Here is a 22,274-nt window from a genome sequence, read left to right as displayed (position 1 = left end):
TTGTTAAATGTTTTCATAACTTGTTTGGAGCGAAAGATAACACCACTGAGAGAAATTTGTTAACTAAAGAAGTGTTATAATCAGTTCTTTGTTGGCAAGTTGGCAGCTTGCTCAGTAAAAAGCTTGTCAATTTGTTTTTTGTTTCAATAAATACTATATTTAAATAAAAAAGAGAGACCTCATACAGTGTGTTGGTAGGTAAAAGCAGACATATTAGGGAGCTTTCGATAGAAAATATATAACATGCACGTTTGTTGGTACATTAATATCATATGTGCTTACGTATAGGTATATACGAGTATAATAATAACAGCATACTTTTATTTTTATTTTGACAGCAAAACTTTTGCAGAACGATTTATCCACTGTATTAAAAAATTTGTGTGCCGACGGCACAGTAGTTGTAAAAAATCGGGTGGTCACCATAGCATTTTAATTTAATTCCATAGAATATTTAAATTTTTTTAATTAATGGAATTATTTAGGCGGAACTCTTTCTTCTAGTATGTACTTCAAGTATACTTTGAAAAACTAGGGTATACAAGTTAAAAAGTATATTTAAAATAACTTTGACGTTTTTTAACATAATTGTTGGTGATAATTGCAAAATATTACCAGTTCAAGCGGAGCGTGCAGTTAAGCACATTACACTGTATTTGTTCGTCATAGATTCGGTGTACTATTTACATATACAAAACAAAATATTCTAAGATTGAGAAAGCTTTTCGCTTTTACAATGAGCTTGTCGAGTGAGTACACATTTATTTGGAAGCTTAACACAAACACAAAGCTTTTAAATGTAACCCAATAAACACAAAAACGAGAGTGACGTCATATCGAATTCGGGGAAGCTTCGCCAAAGTAAGTTAAAGAGATCAGACTTTAACAAAATAAATACATACATGAAAAGAGAAAAACATTAAATATTTCAAATAAGTCAACTTTAAAATAAATAATAATTAAATAAAAAATTAAATAATAATATTAAAATAAATAAAAATAAAATACATTTTTCCGCTTTAAGTTATTTGAAAAACTTATTTCGTGAAAGATGTATCTGTTTACGTCAAATACCACCCAACAGCCATTGAATTTACCAGATATGGCTCTCAGCGATTCTTTTCTGTTTGATCGAGTAAAAAAAAACACTACGGGCAACGGGTTTTAAGAACCGAAAGGAAATAATGGAAAGATCGAAGTTGGCTCTGTTTGCTATACCGACAGCTGAATCCAATGCTGACATAAGTGTATTGCAATTGATAGGGTGTACTTTGAAGGCGATAGTACTACTTTTGAGGAATTAACTTGTATTTTGAATTTTCTGAATGTATTTCGACTTCGACACTAATTCGAGGCGACTCCGTTGTGCTTATTGGGAATACTCTTGTTGTGAAAATCGTACAAACATATTTCTATTCTATGTGTGCATGTACGTATGTATACATTTTAGTGAATTGTTGCTGCTACCAGCTGTTGAACACATGTTGAAAGGTCAACGTTGTACAATTTTGTAAAAACAAGTATTATAGCACATCATTCGATTTTTTGTTTGAGTTACTACACATTACGCAAGTCAAGTAAAAGGCGTTTTTAGAGACGGAAAACTTTAAGTTGGCAACAACGTTTTCTGTGATAGCCGGTTCTTTTGAAGTTAGCTTGGCTCGATAATTCATCATGAATGGACTCACGCTGGACAACTATTTCGAAATGAATAGTTTAAATTTATTTAAAAAAACTGTCTCAATTCATGATGAAAATCCAGCAAATATTGAGTGATTGCCGCGATGTAGCGTGCAAAACTTTGAGTTTTGTGTGCAAGTCTTTTTTCTTTGATATTTACTAGGGATTGACAATTAAAACAGTAAATAATACTTATAATAATTAGAGGACGACCGAGTTTCGGATTTGGCAGCGCCATGTTCGGTTTTACTTCGATTTCAGCACAAATAGCCGAAAATTATTACTTCAGAAAAATTCAAAGCTACCTTTTGATTTTGCTTGATATTGCTGTGATTTGTAATAATCAAGGCGCATTCATTAAAGGTGGTTGCACTAGGCCAAAAACAATGTTCTATACGTTTGATTGTCAAAGCAAAGTAATAGGAAACTAGGTAACAAATAATGAATTCGCCTTGTTTCATTCTGGGCTGAAAGCCACATGGACACAGCGAAAGCTGATTTACCAACACCACCTTTAATAGATTCGCTTTGGTAATAATAGCACATAAGATTTGTAAACTTATTTTTAGTTTTTAATTCAAGAAAGATTCAATAAATAAAGAAAATGAATTGATTCAAATGAATCATTTTCAATTCGTCAAATAAAAAACTAAAAATAAGTTTACAAATCTTATGTGCTAGAGTATTATGCTGCCTTGCCGGGTTAAGAAACGAATTATTTGTTCAATGATATATAATATATACGCACATATATGATTAAATCAGATGTGAGTGTGACGGAAGTGAATGCATGGAGAGAGCCAGAATGGCCGGGTCTCCAGACTCCCTTTCTTCGTAGCTGGAAGCCAGAAAGGTCTAGTTTCCATGTTTATCTTAAAGCTTCCGTGTCCGTCAGGACGATTGTGTGCGATTTTTTTTGTGTGAGATGGAATTGGATGGAGGGAGCCGGAAAGGCCCTTTGTTCAGTTTTCTTAGAAGTTTCAAACTACTAAGCTCATTGTGAGAGCCAACAAATGTTCCGTTAAATGCGCCTGAAAGGTTTTATTGTTAGTCACTTATATTTTCATTTTTTAAATCATAGTTCTCGTTCAACGAAGCTATAATTCTTTCCGATTGTTTTTTCACGAAAAAAAAGTTCAGTGGTCCGTTTTTGGATGAATGCAATCAAATTTCTTTTTGAATTGAAAATAGATCTTAAATCACGTGTCTTAAAAATTTGGGGACATGGGTACATCCCATGTTCTCATATAAAAGCACTATCTCTAATAATGAAAGATAAGTGTGCACGGCTTCTTCAGTAAGCCCAAAATAGAGATGAATAAAATGAATAGGACCTGTTACATCTAATTCGATTAATAATTCATTATTTTCATTAAAAATAAGGTGGCGGCCGTATCAGAAAGTATTAGACATTCGACTTTCACAGAATAAGCTAATTTAAAAACTAGTTACGTTATTTTAAATTCACATTTTTCGTAACCACCATATTAAATAATTTCAAAACACACAATGTTTACTAATTTAGTCTGAATTCCGGTAAATACAATCGATGTCTACATTTTCTCGGTTAAACTTACCAAACTTTTGCTTCCATTCACTTCTATTGCCGTTTTTAAGCGCTGGGAAAGTAATTCCAATAATCGGCTATATTTTGTATTTAATGTAACCAAACGCTGGTTGAAGTATTTCGCAGCGCCTGAGTCTTTAACATTTTGCGGAAGATCTTGACGCGGAAGAGAAAATGAAGGACTGACTTCCTGTATCCAGTCCAGTAAGCGCATGCATTTACCATCATATATCTGCTTTTTTATTCCGGTTTATTGTCACATATTAGGCAGTTTAAGTTATTTTACACAATTGTTTCATTGTTGCGTGTTTATGTGTGTTACAAATTAAATGGGAGTTAACATGTTAGAATTAATATTGGTCAAAGTTAGAATTTTAGCATTAGTACATTGCAAAGGCGTTTTTTAGCTTAATTTTGAGTTGATGTGAGTGTTTAAATATATAGCTTTATCTGAGGTATGAAAGAAGTTGAATTTTAAAACAAGTTTCGGGAAACAGGATCAGATATTTTACATATGTACACTTTAAGTATACAAGTAAATACAAGTTATTATAGTTAAAAGTGCAATAAAATATTGATTTTAACAAATTTCAACCCATAATATTTAATAATACGTCATTCAATTCCCCAAAGTAACTTGCAGCGGTGAAATTAAAGCCTATTTTACCAATGTAAGATACACTACCTTAAATACTTTGCTGTGCTACTCCTGGTAGTACTTAGTAATGTGATTAATTACCTAAATCCAAGGATACAATATACAATATTCAACATCCTTCAAACACGCATTTTTTATTTAGATAATCGAAATAATTTTGATTCACTACATACGTAAAATGCAATATAATTGGATTTCTTTGTTTGGATGCCGCAACACCCCAAGGCTAAAATTTTGTTGCAACAAATTTCTATCATATAATTTGTTTCCACTAGTTATTAAACTTCCTTTTTCAGGTAACAGTATATCTAAAAATATACCGATTGTTTCATTCCAGTCATAAGTTACCAATCTACATGCATTCAAAATTAATCTCAGAATCCTCAATGGGCCCACACTTTCTTAAGTGTGACCATAAGGCGGATCAAGCTGATTTCACACCAATATTTCTTATTACGAACAAAAAAGTTATTTTTGAAAAGTCCTAATGAGCTGCTAAAAAAAACCATTATGAGCGAACGCTACCAGGATGGGCGACTAGACACGATTTAAAGCTTACATGGACAAATGCATATGGGAAGACATTGCCCCCTTTGAGTACCTATAATTTGCGCTGATCACAGCAAAATGCCGTGTCCGGAATACGCTTCACTATAGTCGGGGGTATCAAAAATTGGATTATCTTAGCCTTGCCATAAATAAATTTTACTATGCGTACGGCGAGAACAAATTCGCAGAAAAAAGTTCCGTTATTTTTTGCTCTTGTTCGTATGCATTGTCTACTCATAAATTATACTGCTTCGTGGCAAAATTTTGCTTATTAATAATGGAGTGGGGAGCTAAGGAAAATCGCAGTGCAGTGATTGCATTACATAAGGGTGGTAAAAGTGCAAATTAGATCTAGGAATTGCTGAAAAAACTTAGTATTTCGAGAATGTTTGTTTACCGCACGATCAATCGTTTGAAGTGACAGACTGAAAAAGAAGTGGCCGTCTTCGCGTTGTTCGAACCAATTCGGCCATAAAAACCGTTCGAAAAAGAATTCGCAGAAATGCCCTTAATAAGTAGAAAATCATGTCCATGTAATTAGAGATGATCTCCACATGAAAACCTTCCGTCGCTCAACTGGTCATCTTTTGACAACGCGTTTGAAAAAAATTAGACTCGACAGATGCAAGCAACTTCTTTGGTGACACGCGGTCAACGGCCATGACAATATTCTTTTTACAGATGAGAAAATGTTCACAGTTGAAGAAGTTTCTAATAAGCAAAACAACAAAATCTGAGCTAAGACTTCTAAAGACGCAAAAAAAATTTGTTCCAAGGGTTCAGCGTGGCCACCATCCAGCTTCCGTAATGGTTTGGTGGGGAGTGCCTTGTAAAGGCCTTACGTCTCTTCATTTATGCGAAAAAGGGTTTAATACCGGAGCAAAAGTGTATGAAGAGGATTTCTTAGAAGGCGTGGTGAAGCAGTTGATCAGTACTCTCTTCAATGGAGAGCGTTGAATCTTCCAGCTCCAACATATAAGGCTAAAACCATCCAGCAGTGGATAAAAAATAATATTCTTGCGTTAATAGAGGCAGAAGATTGGACATCTGTTCCATATATAATAAGGGGCTATTGTATATCTAGTACCTGCCTAATTGTAGATAAAAAGTTTAAGTAAAATTGTTGACAAATTGTTTTGGGAAACAATTGTAAATGATTTTATTATTAACATGATGTTCCTTGAACTAGCGCTTATATTGAACTATCCATTCAGTATGTAAAACTAGTTTGTGTAAAATAGAAGTGTTTGGAAAAACTCTAAAAATATCGTGGACATGAGCCGATGTCAATCTCATACAAGTCCAGATAAATATCACTACTACAGATAAGAGTGTAGCTAAAATGTAAAGTTTGTCCATTACCAATCATTCGAAGAAATGAGAGATATCACAAATCACAAAGCATTACATCATGAGTAAATAACTGATTTACATGATTTACAAATTTGATAAAACAATTTATGCACTATTGAATTTGATCTATTCGTATAAAACGATAGGCAATTGGTCCAATTTTTGGTCCAAAGTTTGGTACATTTTATGAAAAAAAAAAAAATAGCTATTGTTGAAGTAAAAAAAAAACTGAAATTTATTTTAAGGCACTTATTCTGTGACAGTGCTGAGTATAATGTTAAAGCTAATTTCACAAACAGCTTAAAAGGAGTATTGAAGATATTGTTCACGAAACCAAAAGAAATACATATATCATTAAAGAAATGTCATAAAAATATATGTAATTTGTATATAGCAGTGATATATTATATAATAGCCATAGAAATTTATTTCAGGCTACAATAGATATACTTTTCTCCAAAGAACTGTTCAAAAATTATTAGAATGTGGTGAATAGCCCAAGCATATGTGAACAAAATGTATGAACATTAATTAAGCGATGGTTTTTTCAGCAATCGAATATTAGAAAACTTTGTACCATAAGAAAATAATTTCTCTCGTTCGAATACATAAATGCTATTTATACAATAGAGAAAGGTATAAATAATAATAAACAAAAAAAATATTACCTTTGCCTCGCGTATTAGACGTCCTCCTTCAATGTTCACATTTTCGACCTTAGGTTTCCGTTCTTCCGCAGCTCCCAATAATTTCTGGTTAATTTTGTAATTGTTAATTTGTTGATTAATTAATGGGACATTTACAGATAAGATAATTTTTAAAAGATACACTTTTATTTGTGCTTTAGAGCCCTGTATATACTAAAAAAATTATGCAATTTAAAAGGATTTGGAAAATGAAATTTCAAGGATGCTTAATTTTCTCGTAATTTAACTTTTGTTGATCAAATTTTAGTGCAAATTAAAATATAATACTCAGCCGAAAATACTTGAAGATAATCTAATTCTCAATTTACTGTTTGCTTAAAAAATTTTGCCTATTACTTGTATGTATAAAACGAAAACTGTTATAATAACACGTACACAAGTTTCAATGTAATAACTGTTTCGTACTTTTAAAATGATTGTACCAATTAAATTGGCCGCCGTACCCGAATGATTTGATGCGAGACTACCATTCGGGGGTGCGTAGGTTCGAATTTATGTGAAACACCAACATGAAGAACTGGTTTTTTCTAATAGGGATCGCCCCCCGGCTGGCAATGGCAAACCCCCGAGTATATTTGTGCCATGAATCGGAATGATTTAAAACTGTAGGTCCCTCCATTTGAGGAACAACATCAAAACGCACGCCACAAATAGGAGAAGGAGCTCGGCCAAACGCCTAACAGAAGTGTGCACGCCATTTATTTTTTTATTTTTATTGTGAGCTTACTTTTTCTGATCCGATACATATACACATATCCCACAAAGTCTACGTTCACCTTACAAATATTTTTATTTATTTAATACTATAAATTTATAGTTCAAAAATACAATACATTTTACTTATATTTCTTTATTATTATCTTAAGTCTCAAAAGCAAACAAAAATAAAGAGATTCATCACCCTATTTTTTTACATAACGGTAACTAATTACAGCAACATTTAAATAAACCATTTCAATTTTAAAATTGGAAAATGGAAATAGAACTGGAAATTTTATATGGAAAAAAGCCTTATAAAAACGAAAATAAATATTGTGTAGGGCAGCCATGATGTTTTAGGACTTTACTCGGTCTATTTGGCATTGAGATGACAAACGTTTATTTTAAACCGCTTGTAATCTTCATTTCGGTCTGCCAGTCTGCTTGGCTCTGTTTCGAATACCTTTTTCACATACCCCATTTATCAATCGTCTATTCAATGAATTCTAACTGACCCACACCACTTGCCGCCAAGCAACCCCACACCATAACTTCACCACCGCCGTGTTTGAATGTATCAACCAGATTTTGTTCTTGTTGTTGTTGTTGTTTTAATAGTAATAGAAACCCCGTCAGTGTAGGGTATATCACCGGCCGTCTTCGTTTGACTCATCTAAAGGTAGGCCCAGAAAACATGCTGTTTCGACGGGTTTTAGAGGGCATGTGGAAAGGTGGTTAGTGTCGTGCGGGGTATCTTCACATGCCGGACATATGTTTGGTATGTCGGGGTCAATTCTGGATAAGTAGAAGCTTAACCTGGTACAATATCTAGAACTTAGTTGTGCCAGTGTTACGCGTGTCTCACGGAGAAGCTGGAGCTCTTCATCTGCAATAGGTGTCGGTTGGTCTTCCATTACGGCATTCACAGGGCGGGAGCTTAAGAAGGTGGTGGCGGTCTCCCGGCGAATGTCGTTTATTGACTGTCTGGTCCAGTAGATTTCTGTCAGTTTTGTCTTGGATCTCGTCGGCATAGTTTAAAAGGCGTCTCCTAACGTGCTTAGAAGCTGGCTCTGGCTCTAGCAGGTGTCTGCAAAGGGAAACCTACGGTAGCACCCCAGCAGGAACTGCTTGCTGAGCAGTTTATTGTGCTCCAAACTGTCAAAGGTCACGCCCAAAATTTTGGAATTGTCGTCGGAATTGGTGTGTCATCGACTTTTACCTTAAGTTGCAGTTTGACCTCCTTTGTCCAGGTGGTAAAGAGGGTCGCCGTGGATTTAGCGGAGGAATGTTGGAGATTTCTCGCAGTGAAAAAGCGAGAAATGTCGGTGAGGGAGCTGTTCACTGTGGAGCACAGACAATCGATGTCATTGCTCGACGCCATTATCGTGCAGTCGTCCGTGTATGAGACCAGGGATACTCCCTCTGGTGGTTGGGCGAGTTTCGAGATGTAGAAGTTGAACAGCAAGGGTGAAAGGACACCACCCTGCGGCACAACCTTGAAAGGCCGGCTAAAATAGCTCGCGCATCTCTTCGGGTCCGACGAAGGCTACCGTTGAAGGTGATAGCCACCTTGTGGTGAGGTTGCATGTCTTCAGGTGCTCAATCCATTTAGTGCGCTTACGTCGACCTACCAGTTGCCGGATCTCCAAATTGAGATCCCTTGTTCGGGGATCCCCGGGATCGACCTGGCGTACGTGGTCACGCTCGTTTTCCAAGCTGGCTGCTTCGGCTAGGAAATTAGGACGAATGTCCTTGAGCCTTCCAGCAGGGATGAAGCGAGCCGCAGTAACTGTGAGCAGCTTGCGGAATGCGCGTTCGCCTGCGCGCACATCGGTGGGGTTGGGAAGAGCGGCGAAGGTGTCTTCAGGGAATTCCGTCTTTGTTCTTACAGCAAAACGCCCCGGTCTTGAAACCTTTTGTAAGCCGCCGAACTTTCTGGTAGAATTTTCGGGTGTTGTTCCTATTGACCGGCATCTGAAGTTCCTCGTACTCACGTGTTTCGTTCTCTCGTTGCTTCTTTCTAATAATAAGTTTTCAGATTTCGCGTACCGATCAGATATAATCACAAAGAAGGAAAGGTGCGGAAAAACGAGACAAAATTTTAATAAGATAACGGTATTATTAAAAGTTACTTACCGTTATATGGAAAATAAAGCGGTTTTGCAACTTAAGAATATAATGAAGGAATAAATAAATAAAATATATCTTCACATATAAATTTACTTTGTGTTTTGAATAAACTTAAAAATATTTGTAAATTCAACGCAAACTTTATGGGCTATGTGTATGGGAGTATATAGCATATTGGTTGTCTCGTACACCCTTTGGTGGGTGTTTGACCGAGTTTTGTTGGTAATTATTATCTCGTTTCAAAGTATGTGTATCCCACTTCATCTCAATAAGTCTATGAAATCATCCCATTTTTTTAAAAAGTTAAGAAACTCAGAGGACAACGCCGCTTAGTGGGGTATAGGGTACCAAATACGGAGATAAATTTGAAGATTAATTCCAGACTTCCTAGTGAAGTAAAATCTACTGTGTCACTTTAGGAGTGGACACATACGCAGCTATTTTTTTTCGTTCTGTGATCGCGCCTAAGCAAATTACGCTCACTGTGTGATCTAAAAGGGCTTGTAGACTAGTTCTGCAACTTTTTTTTGCAAATTCCGCATGTTAAAGGAAACCTGTCTGAAGCAGATTAACCGTTATATTGTACTGCTGTCGAGATACTTAACCATCATAACGCATAAAGCTTCTTCGTTAGACACTTGCTTTGATAAGAAATTACACATGCGTTCATATTATTTAAAATATGGAAGTAATATAAAATCCTAATTTTAGTCGGTTATGTTATGCATTTAAAATGCCGCTTATCGTAGCGTACGGTGTAAAACAAAGCAAACAATCATTCCCTACGTTTTTTTATATTTCTTTTGAAGTTTCTAAACATGTCCGAAAACAAGTTATTTAAAGGCTTTCGTTCAAAGACAAAATAAAATGTTGGAAGACATCCACAATATTTGTCCTTTCCCCTCTCTTACTTAATTAGCCGAACAAGAAGGCTCTATTATCATTTTTATAAAATTTTACCAGTAAAAATCATCGAATTGCGTAAAAAAATGTTAAAAATCCCTTTTATCACTGTGTCACCCATGAAATAATAAATATGGAACTTTGAAAGGCTTTAACAAGAAAACGGTACACTTTGTCTAGTTAGAGATGGTGAATTTTATGTGCTTTCGTTCGGTACCAAAAAGTTACTTTAACCTTAAAATTGAATTTTTTAATTAATCATTATTTTTGGTACCCAATACACCACCGTGCGCCGGAATTGTCGACAAATAAAAAAATAGTGTGCTATGTTTAATGGTACTGGAAGAAGTGGTACGCTAAGTGCTGATACCGCCAGGTAAAACGATTCATTTTGATATTGATATCTACTGCCAACTATTGATGGCATTGAAGTAAGGAGTTTAATTGAAGCCGCCAGAATTTATCAAAAGAAAGAATGTCGGTATCCATCAGGACAACGTCAGACCTCAGATAAAAAGATAGATATTATGGAGTCGATCTGGAAAGTGAGTACTTATTATCTTTTAGAATAAAATGAAAATCGCAATTAGTTATTTCCATCTAGGCAGACACTTAATTTAGATCTTTACTGTCAAACAAAAACTAACCAGATTGAAGCAAGGGATCTACCAAATCCGGATAGGATTAACCAAAAGGTACGACCACTCCAGGTCGCAAACTTCTTTAACGAAGCATTGAAAGTCCCGAGAGCTTGGATGGGAGGTTCTATCGCATCCTACTGACAACCAGTGACTGTTACCTTTTCAAGGATTTGCAAAATTTTTCTATGAAAAGGAGCCTTCAATATAAACAAAAGATATCATTAAATTCAATAATAATAACAAAATTTAAATTGTACAAATTTAAATTTTAACTCTCTGATCAATTTTAAAATTAATTGATGAAACCGGGCATTAAACCAATAAAAAATAATTTTTATATTGAATGGCAACTTTATATTTTCAACTTATACACGACAGCCCCGCTGTAAATTAGGTTTGGACTAAATTTCTAAATTCAGTTTAACCAATTTTTTGCGTAGAAAACTCAGAACTTCTGCACCGATAACGATAAAAATGACACATATGTACGAGGTATGTTCAAAAAATAAGGTGAATTTTTAAATTTCGCGCAAATTTCGATTATTATTTTCTTTTATGTTGGTACACTCGTCTCGAAGATATGTTCACGGTTTTAGCAATATATAGTTTAGTTTGTTTGTGAGAGGCATAAATAAGACAAGTGTTTGCGTGTTTGGCGATTTTCTGCTATCGAAAAAAATGGATCAAAAAAGTTCCATCAAATTTTTTGTAAAAAGTGGAATTAAGTGCTCAAAAGCACTTGAAATGTTGACAGTGGCATACGGTGAGAGTACTCCGAGTCAAAAAAAAAAAAATGTTTACAAGTGGTATAAGCTTTTGACAGAAGGTCGAGAAGATGAGAATGACAACGCTCGCTCTGGACGCCCCAGCACATCAACAACCGATGAAAATGTTGAGAAAGTGAAGAAAATTGTTATGGAGAATCATCGAATCATAATTAGAGAATTTGCTGAATTTGTCGGCATATCGAAATTTTTGACGTGTGGCAGCGAAGACGAGTGTACCAACATAAAAAAAAAATTATAATAATCGAAATTCGAATGTATGTAGCCCGCAAAATTTGAAAATTCACATTATTTTTTGAACAGGAACACGAGATTCCTATTGAAAGACTCATTACATATTATGTACATATACGAGTATATATAAATGTAATTATATACAGATTTATGAATACAAAAACTAAATTCTAACACCAAACTACATTGTTAAAAGAACTAGAATGTTTAGTACAGTTTGATAGTGTACTGAAGTACTGGACACACAATTAGTTATATTTCGTACTGCGTAGGTTCTACAAAAGCGTTCTACTAAATATATAAACAAACAATAATTTTTTTTATGACGTTTCATCAGATAAATTGTTCATCTTGATTAATTAAATTAAAGTATGCTTTCCTGTCTTTAACCATACACACATTTCCACATGAGGCATATATGTATGTATGTATGTATTTATATACTCGTAAATAAGCCGATTACTCATAAGGGAAATTTTGTTTAAGAATGGCTTAACAATTCTGTAACACACGTACTTACATATATAATAAGCGTACTTGTATTGTGCGCCATCGGATAATCCCAACAATAAAATAAATATCAATTAAATGCTATACCTCTTTTCATGAAATTTTTACAACAAGCGCAATGTAGCTACCTCGCTCAGTATTGTTTAAAAGCGAGACAACTCCATTTCACAAACATATTGAAATAATCACATTTTTAATTGATTGATTGAGGTTGAGAATTGAATTTAATTAGCTTCATTGTAATTTTGATCCTATCTTGTACAAATACAAAATTTTTGAAATACACTTGAACCAAATTGTGTATGTATGCATCATTCGTTTGGCACCGACGGTATGTCCTGTAACTCAAGTATTGCGGAAATATGCTAAAAACAAATGGTTCAGAGAAGTCATCATCCATCATATCGTCCCCTTAGTATAACAATAGCCTATGGGCTCATAGGCTATTATTTTTTTATTGAATTTTTGGATTCTCCATCGTCGATTTTATATGTGGTCAAAATTTTGTCAAATTCTAGTTCCACAAAGTGGGTCAAAACGTCAGTCAAAAAATAATACATATTTACAGACATAACGAGATTTGAGAGAGAGCTACTTTCGACAAAAAGTTTGAAATTTATTTTCTCAAAACATCAAAAAATTTATAGGCTATTTTAATACTAAGGGGACGATATGATATAGTTTGTGGGAAATAAAGGTGTCACTTTTTGGCATTTTTGTGATCTGAGACGAAAATTATACAAGCTAAATCCGAATTTCAAAATGAAATTGCTGTTTACTTAATCAAATATTGTTAATACCATCAGAAATAAGACTTAAAATAGCAATATTCCTGACCTATAAAAAAAATATATTTTGAAAAGTAATCTACTCTTCTCAGCAAATGCATTGCTTAGAAATAAAAATGATTCCATTTCGCGAATAATCGTATCCAAAAACTACTAAATTATGTTCCATTTTTTATTTTCCTAAAGAATGTGATCAGCAAGTGCTACGCTGTGGCTATGATTAATTATTATTTATATAGAATTTAGCGTGAGACTGAGTGTCTAAATATAGTAGTGGCAAAACTTAGAGCACAAGAAGTAGACTGTATTTGCTGCAGCCAATATGCGGTCTGATATCATAATGAACTAATTCTGAGCGAGTGTTGAGACAGTGCCATGGAATTCAGGGGCACCAAATAAATATATATCCACTACTTCTTTTTTTAAATATTACATATTTAGCTCATATACATAATATTTTAGCGCCACTCAAATATGGATGTAAAGTCTAAGTTCCAGGCGCGAATATTAATTCCTCAGTGTATGATCGGACGAATACATTCCCACTCGAATTTAAGTGAATTTACCCAATCTGCAAAAGGGTTCTATTGAGAAAATTGATTTAACCATGTGGTAGAACGTTTCTATGACAATTTTAGTTTAACTTTTACTAAGCTGATTCAACTTCTTTGTTTTTGTTTTTTGTCAACTGGGCGGGTGCGTGACACATACATACACATGTTATGTGTTTGAGAAATTAACCTTTTTTCATGTCGTCCAAATACAGGTAAAACATATATATAAATATATGCTAAATCTTCGAAGTAGCTGCCTAGATTGCTACATGAGTATTGTTCGGAAGTGCGCGGGTTCGAAACCTTGGACACGAAACATCAAATGATAGAAATAGCGGTCATGCCTCGGCGGGTAACGACAAACCTCGGAGTGTATTTCTGTCATGAAAAAGCTCCTCATAAAAAATATCTGCCATTCGGAGTAGGCTTAAAACTGTAGGCCCCTCCATTTGTGGAACAACATAAAGACGCACGCTTCAAATAGGAGGAGGAGCATATTTGTATATACGAGTACATATATAAATGTTCGAAGTTGTAGGTTTGTTTAAATTTTCCAAAGAAGTTCCAGAAGTTTCATGTTTCGACAACGTCAGTTTTGAATGGATATTAAACGTTATTCAACTTCAAAGTTCTATTTGGCAAAAAACTGGGTCCATCCCTTGTTGCCTTATTGCCCGATCTGATTCATTGTTACCCAGTCTAATTGGCTCTACGTAAGTTGGTATTAGACTTTCTTCTAATTTAGAATAATTTTTTATTAAACTCAAATGCCTTGCATATCAATATCAAGAGCGAGAGGCACACTTTGATCAAATAAACCACAATCGCCTAGGAACGTTTTATTTTATTAATCAAGATTGGGATATCTTCTGGACGCGTTTTTCATGTTTGATATATCTTACTATTAACGTATACTCACATCTAATTCATATGCTGAAGTTGCTGTTGGCATAGCAGATAATTTCTCGGTCTGACCGTCTACCCAAGATTCTTCAGCTTGAATGCTTGACTGCAAGTTTTTCATTAATCCAATTACCGTTTCACACGATCGCATTCTTCAATTAAAACAAAATATAAACATTATTTATAATTTACTAATGAAGAAAGACATTCATTGACATTGAACTTTACCTCTCAGCTACTGTATTGCAAATAGTGACCCAACGTGTATTTAATCGGCCAACATTCGTATGTAGACTTTTTAAATCACCCAAAACTTTAGTCGGGACGCCCATTCGGCCTAATTGATCAGCCGCATCGTTCATCTTATCGATTTTTGGTTGATGTTGCGAAGTCTGCTCCTGAATATCAGTTAATTGCTTATACACCTTTTGTAGCCCTTCATGAGACGATGGTAAAACCATATGAGTAGCCAGTTTGTTTTCAATGTCAGAAATTAAATTTTCATTTTCCTCTAATCCCATTAGTGAAATTTCTAATAATTTTAAACGTTCTTTGTGTAAACCACTTTGCGTATGTAACTCATTCCATAACTCCAATAAATTATCCAGACTCTTTTTCAAAGCAGGTGTTTTTAGTGGAATATTCCGGAAAATCTTTTGGAGATGCTGAATTTCAGGATCAAGTTGTTTTAATCGACGTTCATAATCCAAATATATTTCTTGCACATGCTCTACAGAATCTAAGTCACGAGGCAAAGGCGCTAATATTATTTGATCTAGTTCGCGAGCCATATCCTCCAACTTCGATTTGATGGTTATGCATTCTTCGGTGAAAACTCGACTTGACTGCTTGCTTTCCTCTAAAAAATGTTAAATTATAAAATTAAATAAATATATGACATATATAATATATACAAATATATAAATAAATAAAATTATTAAATATATTTAACTATACCTCGATATTTTTTGCTAAAAAACAATTGCTTCATTGTTTATACTACTCTCTCAAATGTCTGAAATATTATACAGAGCGTGTTTCAAGTAAGACGTTTTGTAAACTCAGAAAACATTGTCGGACAACTGGAACACCCACCCTCACATGAATAACCATTCCTCAAAAATTTTATAATTTTGTATTCATTATTCGAAAGTCTATTTTTTTTTAAATTACGATTGGAAAAATGAAGTTTAGAGAGGATTTAAATATACATATATAAATATATTTTACCCTCAAAAATGTACACATTTTCTTCCTATTCTAAATAAAAAAAATACCAAACAGCCCAATTATTTAAAGAACACGATTTCAATCATGTGACTGTTTCAATTGGCTTCGCAGTAGCACATCCTGTTAACCCAGTTTTCCAAGACCCTGGTGAAACGATTACCGAATATGGCGCACAAAAGATCGAATTTACAGGGGTTGTACGGCATTGTGCTGCCATCTTGCTACACAATATTGACTTTCGAAATAAGTTGGCAATATTTCCCAACGTTGTTCAAGTGTAATAGGATTCTAAGCGTTGTAAAGCTTTCCAGCGTGAAAAATCTGTCACTGTCAAAATAGCATATAATCAATAACAAAATACTATATAGGCTGTTCTGTATATATGAGAGGGTTAATATAAGTATTTATATACTTAGGACCATTTGGAGGGGCACTAATTCGAAGCTCTGGGCACGAAACATCAAATGATAAAAGAAGTTGTTCTAATAGCGGTCGCAAACCTCCGAATATATTTCTGTTATGAAAAAGCTCCTCATTAAAAACCATTTGCCGTTCACAGTCGGCTTAAAACTGTAGGTCGTTCCATTAGTGGAACAACATCAAAACACATTCCACAAATAGGACGAACCAAACACCCAATAAAGGGCGTAAGCACGAATTATATATAGTTATTATGTATATCGATGGTTTTCGAGAAAAGTGACATAATTCAAAAATACAAAATACTGAATTATCAAACACCCAATAAAGGGCGTAAGCACGAATTATATATAGTTATTATGTATATCGATGGTTTTCGAGAAAAGTGACATAATTCAAAAATACAAAATACTGAGTTGGGTCAGTTTTCTAGATAAGTGACGCCGCAATTCGATCACCTGACAAAACGGCACTAACGCGATCTCTCAGAATTGCTTCAAGATTCGCTTATGACGCTTTTCCAGATAAAAATATATAAACCCCGTAGTTGATTTTTGCTGTTAACGGCAAAACTCCGAATTTGAGTTAATTTTGAGTTGCGTCGCTTTTCTCGAAAACCATCGATATGTATAATATATCTATATAAATATATCGCACCCTAAATACAAAAGGGTCACAACTCAAAATTTTCCACACTCGAGCTTGACTTGTTTACAGTAGCACAGAAAACAAACTATGTGACATATCACGCTGAAATTTGCCATGTAAGCTTATAACAGTCCTACCAAAAAACAAAAAATTTATTTTTGCCATATGTCATCCGCGGACCGTTTTATTGATAACGTCTCGCTCATATTTCAGCAGAAGTACATTTTGAGTTGTGACCCTTTTGTATTTAGGGTGCGATATATACAATATATATAATATTTATGCTTTGTAATTTAGCAAAAAAAGTTATAACGCTTTCCGATATATGTGTATATAAATCATTTAATATTCTTTATGCGACTTCTTTTGCGGTGTATTGCATTGCCAAGCATTATTATCGTAGCATTTATTTGACGCTCAGCGTAGTTGTTATGCCAACGTTTTTATCGGCTTTGCCAAATATGGTTATACGCCTACATTCAAGTAATCATACAATAACTGGACCTAACAATTATTTTCTTTTAACAATTGTTTAATGCCAAAACCATGATTGTTATTGAGCGCTCCCGTACCAAATTCTAACTCATTTAAGACACACAAAACCTTACCTAATTAAGCTAACTGCGCTAGGGGACAAAAGCGCAAGGGGCAAGCACTTACTTCAGTGTCATTGAAATACTAATAGTTTAAAGTGTTAAGAAAATAAGATAGGGTGCTTCAATAGGAAAATTAATTATATTAAATAAAATATATGTATACGATTGGTAATGAAATACATATATACAAGGTGAAGTCCAAAATAAACAAGACTGGCGTCATAAAAGTGATTTTGATGCCGCCATCTTTTTAATGAGCTAGTGCGTTGGAAGTTACATCCCTAGCTGACTTCCAGTAAAAGCTTAGTGACATTCGGTTCAGTTGAAGCGAAGTTATTGCAATTATTGTATTATGAAGTGTCAGTATGTTCATTCCATCTGTACGAGTACAAAAATGAATTTCGATCAAAGAGCTAATACCAAATATTGTTTTAAAATCGGTAAAACGTTTAAATTTATTAAAAATGAACCGAAATCATAGTTGAAATTCATGGAATCGGAGTTGAATATTACAAAAACTTCCAAAACAACGATTTATCGCATTTAACTGATCATTTGGGCTTACGAAGGGTCTGTGCACGTTTCATTCCGCACAAGTCAGCATTCGAAAGACCTCATTAAAGAGGCGAAAAAAGACGAGAACTTCCTTTACTTACATAATTGTAACTGGTGATGAAACGTGGTGTTTTCAACATGAATCTGATACTAAGCGTCAAAGTGCCGAATGGAAGGCCCCAGACGAGCCACCACCCCAAAAACATTGCGTTTGGAGAAGTCAAAAATCAAGTCGATGCTCATTTGTTTTTACAATTCCAAGGGAATTATCCACAAGGAGTTCGTGCCAACGGGCCAAACCGTCAATGCAATTTTCTATCTTGGCGTTTGAAACGTTTGATGCATCGCATCCGTTGAGTTCGCTCTGAATACCGCGAAGGAGGAAGCTAGCCCTTTTTGCCTGATAATGCACCATCTCATCTTTGACTAGAAATCGCATTTTAACCATCAATTACTCACCGTGTTCGCCTCATACGGCTCTCTGTAACTTCTACCTATTCCGAAAATTGCATTTGGCATTGAAAGGAAAAAGTTTTGCGTCCATAGAGGCCATCCAAAAGGCTTGTACCGACATCCTGAAGGACATTCCGGTCAATGGCCTGAAACATTCTTTCGAAAAGCTTTTAGATCGCGGAAAACAGTTTATCGAGGCCATCAGAACAAAGCTCTTATCGAACTTATCAGAACAAAGCTGCTGTCGTTCTATTTTAGCTCAGTCTTGTCTATTTGAGACTTCACCTTATATGTACTGTCAACGTTCAAATCATACGCTAAACAAAAATCAAAAACAGGTTGTCTATTATAATATCCTACACCAGTCAAGACACAGTTAAACTTACTACTACGAAAATGAGTGTTAATAATCAGGATGATTTCGCTTAAGATTGAAAACGGTTTCGATTGAAACGCCGAGGATATAAACCAAACAAAAAATTCTTTAAAAATTAAGGATTCAATAACTTATTTTTTACATATGACAGGTACTATATGCTGACAAAAGCTGACAATTGTCACTCTAACAAAGTTTTCCTGACAATAGCGACCAAAATAAATAGCTCCGTCGGAGAGCCTAGTACATTTTTTTGTTGTGAAAACTGAAGAAAATTTTCAATTCTTTCTGCTTGAATGAAACGAAACAAAATGTTTATCTGAAGGTGGTCTTTAAAAATCGACTTCTGATATAAAAATTTAAATCTCAAGCTTTATACGAAAATTATAAAAATCCCACAAATTTGTACCAAAATGTGTGATATTTTTTCTGCTGGCGGTGTTGCGCATTTTTTTCAATAAAAATAAGGAAAAAAAGTTACAAACAATCAACGGGATTTTTCAGCAAACTCATATTTGCACTCTCAGATGTGACCAAATTTCAAAGCAGATTATTTCCATATTTATAAATTTATACAATGTTTTTTCATGGAAGGAATAGGTTATCATGTCTCGTGCGGTAGCAACTCTTACTGGAACGAGTTGTCTATCACAATTAGTTTGCATCAAACGCAATATGGCAAAATTCTATTGACTCCTTATTAATATGATAAACCAGCAAAGTTTTCCCTATTGTAATAAAAGATAAATGCTTTAGTTTGGAAGACTTTGGACCTCGTTGACACAGATTAGAACTTACATCTTCGTGTTAAAATAGTGTAAGGTAGTTATGAAATATAAAAATAATTTTTTTTGTCGAGCAATAACATATTTAGTGATATTACCTTCTGCATTAGCTCGTTTTTCAAATTCATCAAATAAACGATTTACTTCATCCATTTCTCGTCTCAGACGCCGCAGTTGTGGATCATTTGAATCACCCTCACTAAGCAACTTTTCGGCATCTTCATTTAAAGCGCGACGTATAGCAGAACGCTGGTCTGAGCCCATAGCCAAGAATTGGTCGAAATCCCAACTTTTAACAACACGTATAGTGGCAAAAATCATATTTTGACGCAGTCTCAAATGTTTTTTTTGCCACAAATTAACTGTACGATCAAATAAGCGTTTTAGTCGCTCAGCGGCATCAACAGCTTCTTTGTCGGGTGGCGGTATAAGAAAACAAGCACTTGGAATTGAACCTTCTTGACCAGCGGAAGAACGAATTCGCCACTTTACACGTCCAGAATTATCTAAAAGTAGACATTTTTCCCCTTTTTCTATTTGAATGTGGCCTGGTAGCTTGTATCCACAGATAGCTTGAATTGTGTATGGAGTATTTACTGTCTGACGCCGTTTGCTTAAAGGTATAATACCCAAAGCACGTTGTTGAATATTCGAAACAACTTCGCCGAAAGTATTTAACTCTTCGCGCAAGTCTTGCATACCACGTAACAAGTTTTCACCTTGATCCAAGCTAAAGTCTGATTGGGAATATTTGCTGTTGAGAACCTCGTCACGCTTATTAAGCCATTGCTCAGTGTCTTTAATTTCTGTAAAGAATTGATGATACTCAGTGGCATGTTTAAGATGAACCTCTAGACATAAAGTTAATTGCAAAAGCCATGCCCATTGCTGTTGCAACACAGTTAAGTGCGCCTCAATACATTTGGAAGCCGGATGCTGTTGGTTAAGTAGTGCTTCTCCTCGATCAAGTATTGAAGCAAAGTGAATTTCCCTTTTTTCCAAGTCTGTCATCAGGTTCTGAAAATAAAATTTAAAACAATTAGCCATAAAACAATCAACAAAAACTTTAATTCAATCGTGTTCTACATATACAATCTGCCTAATAGAAGCCGGACTGGCGAAATTCAAACTTATAGTTGCGTTATAAAGAAAATTTAAATGCTGCTGAATAGGTGTCTCGTTTTCGCATTACGCGTTGTGCAATTTGTTAATTTTGCAAGAAATTTAGAAAGCGTACGTTAATTTTAGAAAATGAGCGAAAATGGCAATAAAAAACGATTTAAAGCAGGGTTCCTATGTACACACCCTATAGGTCCAAAAATCTCACGTGCATCTGCAGCAAAATATTTGAAGAAGTGGAAGATGTTCATATGGGACTAACGGTATACCGAAGGCTTTGTGAAAAAGGAAAACTTACCCAGTGGGACAGCAGGGCAGTGATATTTTCAGCAAAGCAAAGTTAGATTTATCTGATACTTTTGTACATGGTATACGAGGTGTGTTAAAAAAATAAGGCGAATTTTAAAATTTCGCGGGCTACGTACTAGACTATCAATTACACAGGCCAACAACCAAAAAACTTTTTCGATAATTTTAACTAAGGTTTTAAGGTTTTTTTATGCTGAAAACGAATATGACCTAGAAAATGCTCCAGCACGTCAGGATTTTTGGCAATTTGAGGTTAAAAAGTCAAAAAATGCAGATTTTGGCCATTTTTGATAATTTTTTTTGGGATAGAAATTTTTTTTTTTTCAATTTTCGACGAAAAGGTCGCATAGTACAACTCTTTAGCTTTAAAACCCATTTTTTAAAATTATTGTACGATTTTTAAAAAAAAAGTTATGACATTTTGAAATTAACAGTTTCAGTTACGCCAATAGACGTTATACCCAACGTATACGTAAATATATAGTTTAGTTTGTTTGTGAGAGGTATAAATAAGACAAGTGTTTTGCGTGTGCGGCGATTTTCTGCTACCGACTCTTGGCTCTCCTGGACTCTTTCATTGGGACGATTGGACTTTGGTTTTGATATCATATCATTTCGATGTCAGATTCATTTGGATCATCGTTGACAATTTTCTTCCCTTTCTCAACATTTTCATCGGTTTTTGATGTGCTGGGGCGTCCAGAGCGAGCGTGGTCTTTCACATCTTCTCGACCTCTCAAAAGCTTGTAGCACTTGTTAACATGTTTTTTTTTCTGACTCAGAGTATCTCACCGTATGCTATTGTCAAAATTCAAACCTCGTATGTCGTATTTGTTTGGAGACCTTGCAATCCCTATAAAAAGAATAGAGTGAATACAGTTTTCCTCCGTTTCCTGAATTTTGAAGCTCGTAGGACATCGTCACAGCTCGTCTTACTACTTCACTACTACATATATACAGTGCCTCACAAAAGTATTCTGAAATATATTTTATTCGGTTATAGAATATTATATGTATAAGAAACTCTTTCACTTTTTATTTATTACTCAAAAACTAATTCAGTCATTTCATTGTTCTAAGCTTTAATTCAAATACAATTTTTTTTTTCCAAGTAAAAGTGTA

At 34.6% G+C, this 22,274-nt stretch overlaps 1 protein-coding gene across 17 annotated transcripts in view; it reads right to left on the bottom strand.

Moving 5' to 3' along the window:
* The window catches only part of LOC129245563 (dystonin), a 181,339-nt gene that overhangs the window by 75,919 nt on the left and 83,146 nt on the right, over positions 1–22,274 (bottom strand). For 11 of the 17 annotated variants that reach the window (XM_054883795.1, XM_054883803.1, XM_054883804.1 and 8 more), the window contains 5 exons: positions 19,823–20,741; positions 14,890–15,520; positions 14,678–14,813; positions 6,476–6,559; positions 3,258–3,479 (listed from right to left, as the gene is read on the bottom strand). In XM_054883795.1, coding sequence (XP_054739770.1) covers positions 3,258–3,479; positions 6,476–6,559; positions 14,678–14,813; positions 14,890–15,520; positions 19,823–20,741 — 1,992 coding nt within the window. The remainder of the gene's footprint in view (positions 1–3,257; positions 3,480–6,475; positions 6,560–14,677; positions 14,814–14,889; positions 15,521–19,822; positions 20,742–22,274) is intronic. The other 6 variants (XM_054883800.1, XM_054883806.1, XM_054883809.1 and 3 more) reach the window with 2 other exon arrangements.

Source organism: Anastrepha obliqua, chromosome 4, assembly GCF_027943255.1.
Source record: "Anastrepha obliqua isolate idAnaObli1 chromosome 4, idAnaObli1_1.0, whole genome shotgun sequence".
Classification (NCBI taxonomy): domain Eukaryota; kingdom Metazoa; phylum Arthropoda; class Insecta; order Diptera; family Tephritidae; genus Anastrepha; species Anastrepha obliqua.
Note: the sequence above shows the minus strand (reverse complement) of the source record. Positions and strands in the feature narration are given on the sequence as shown.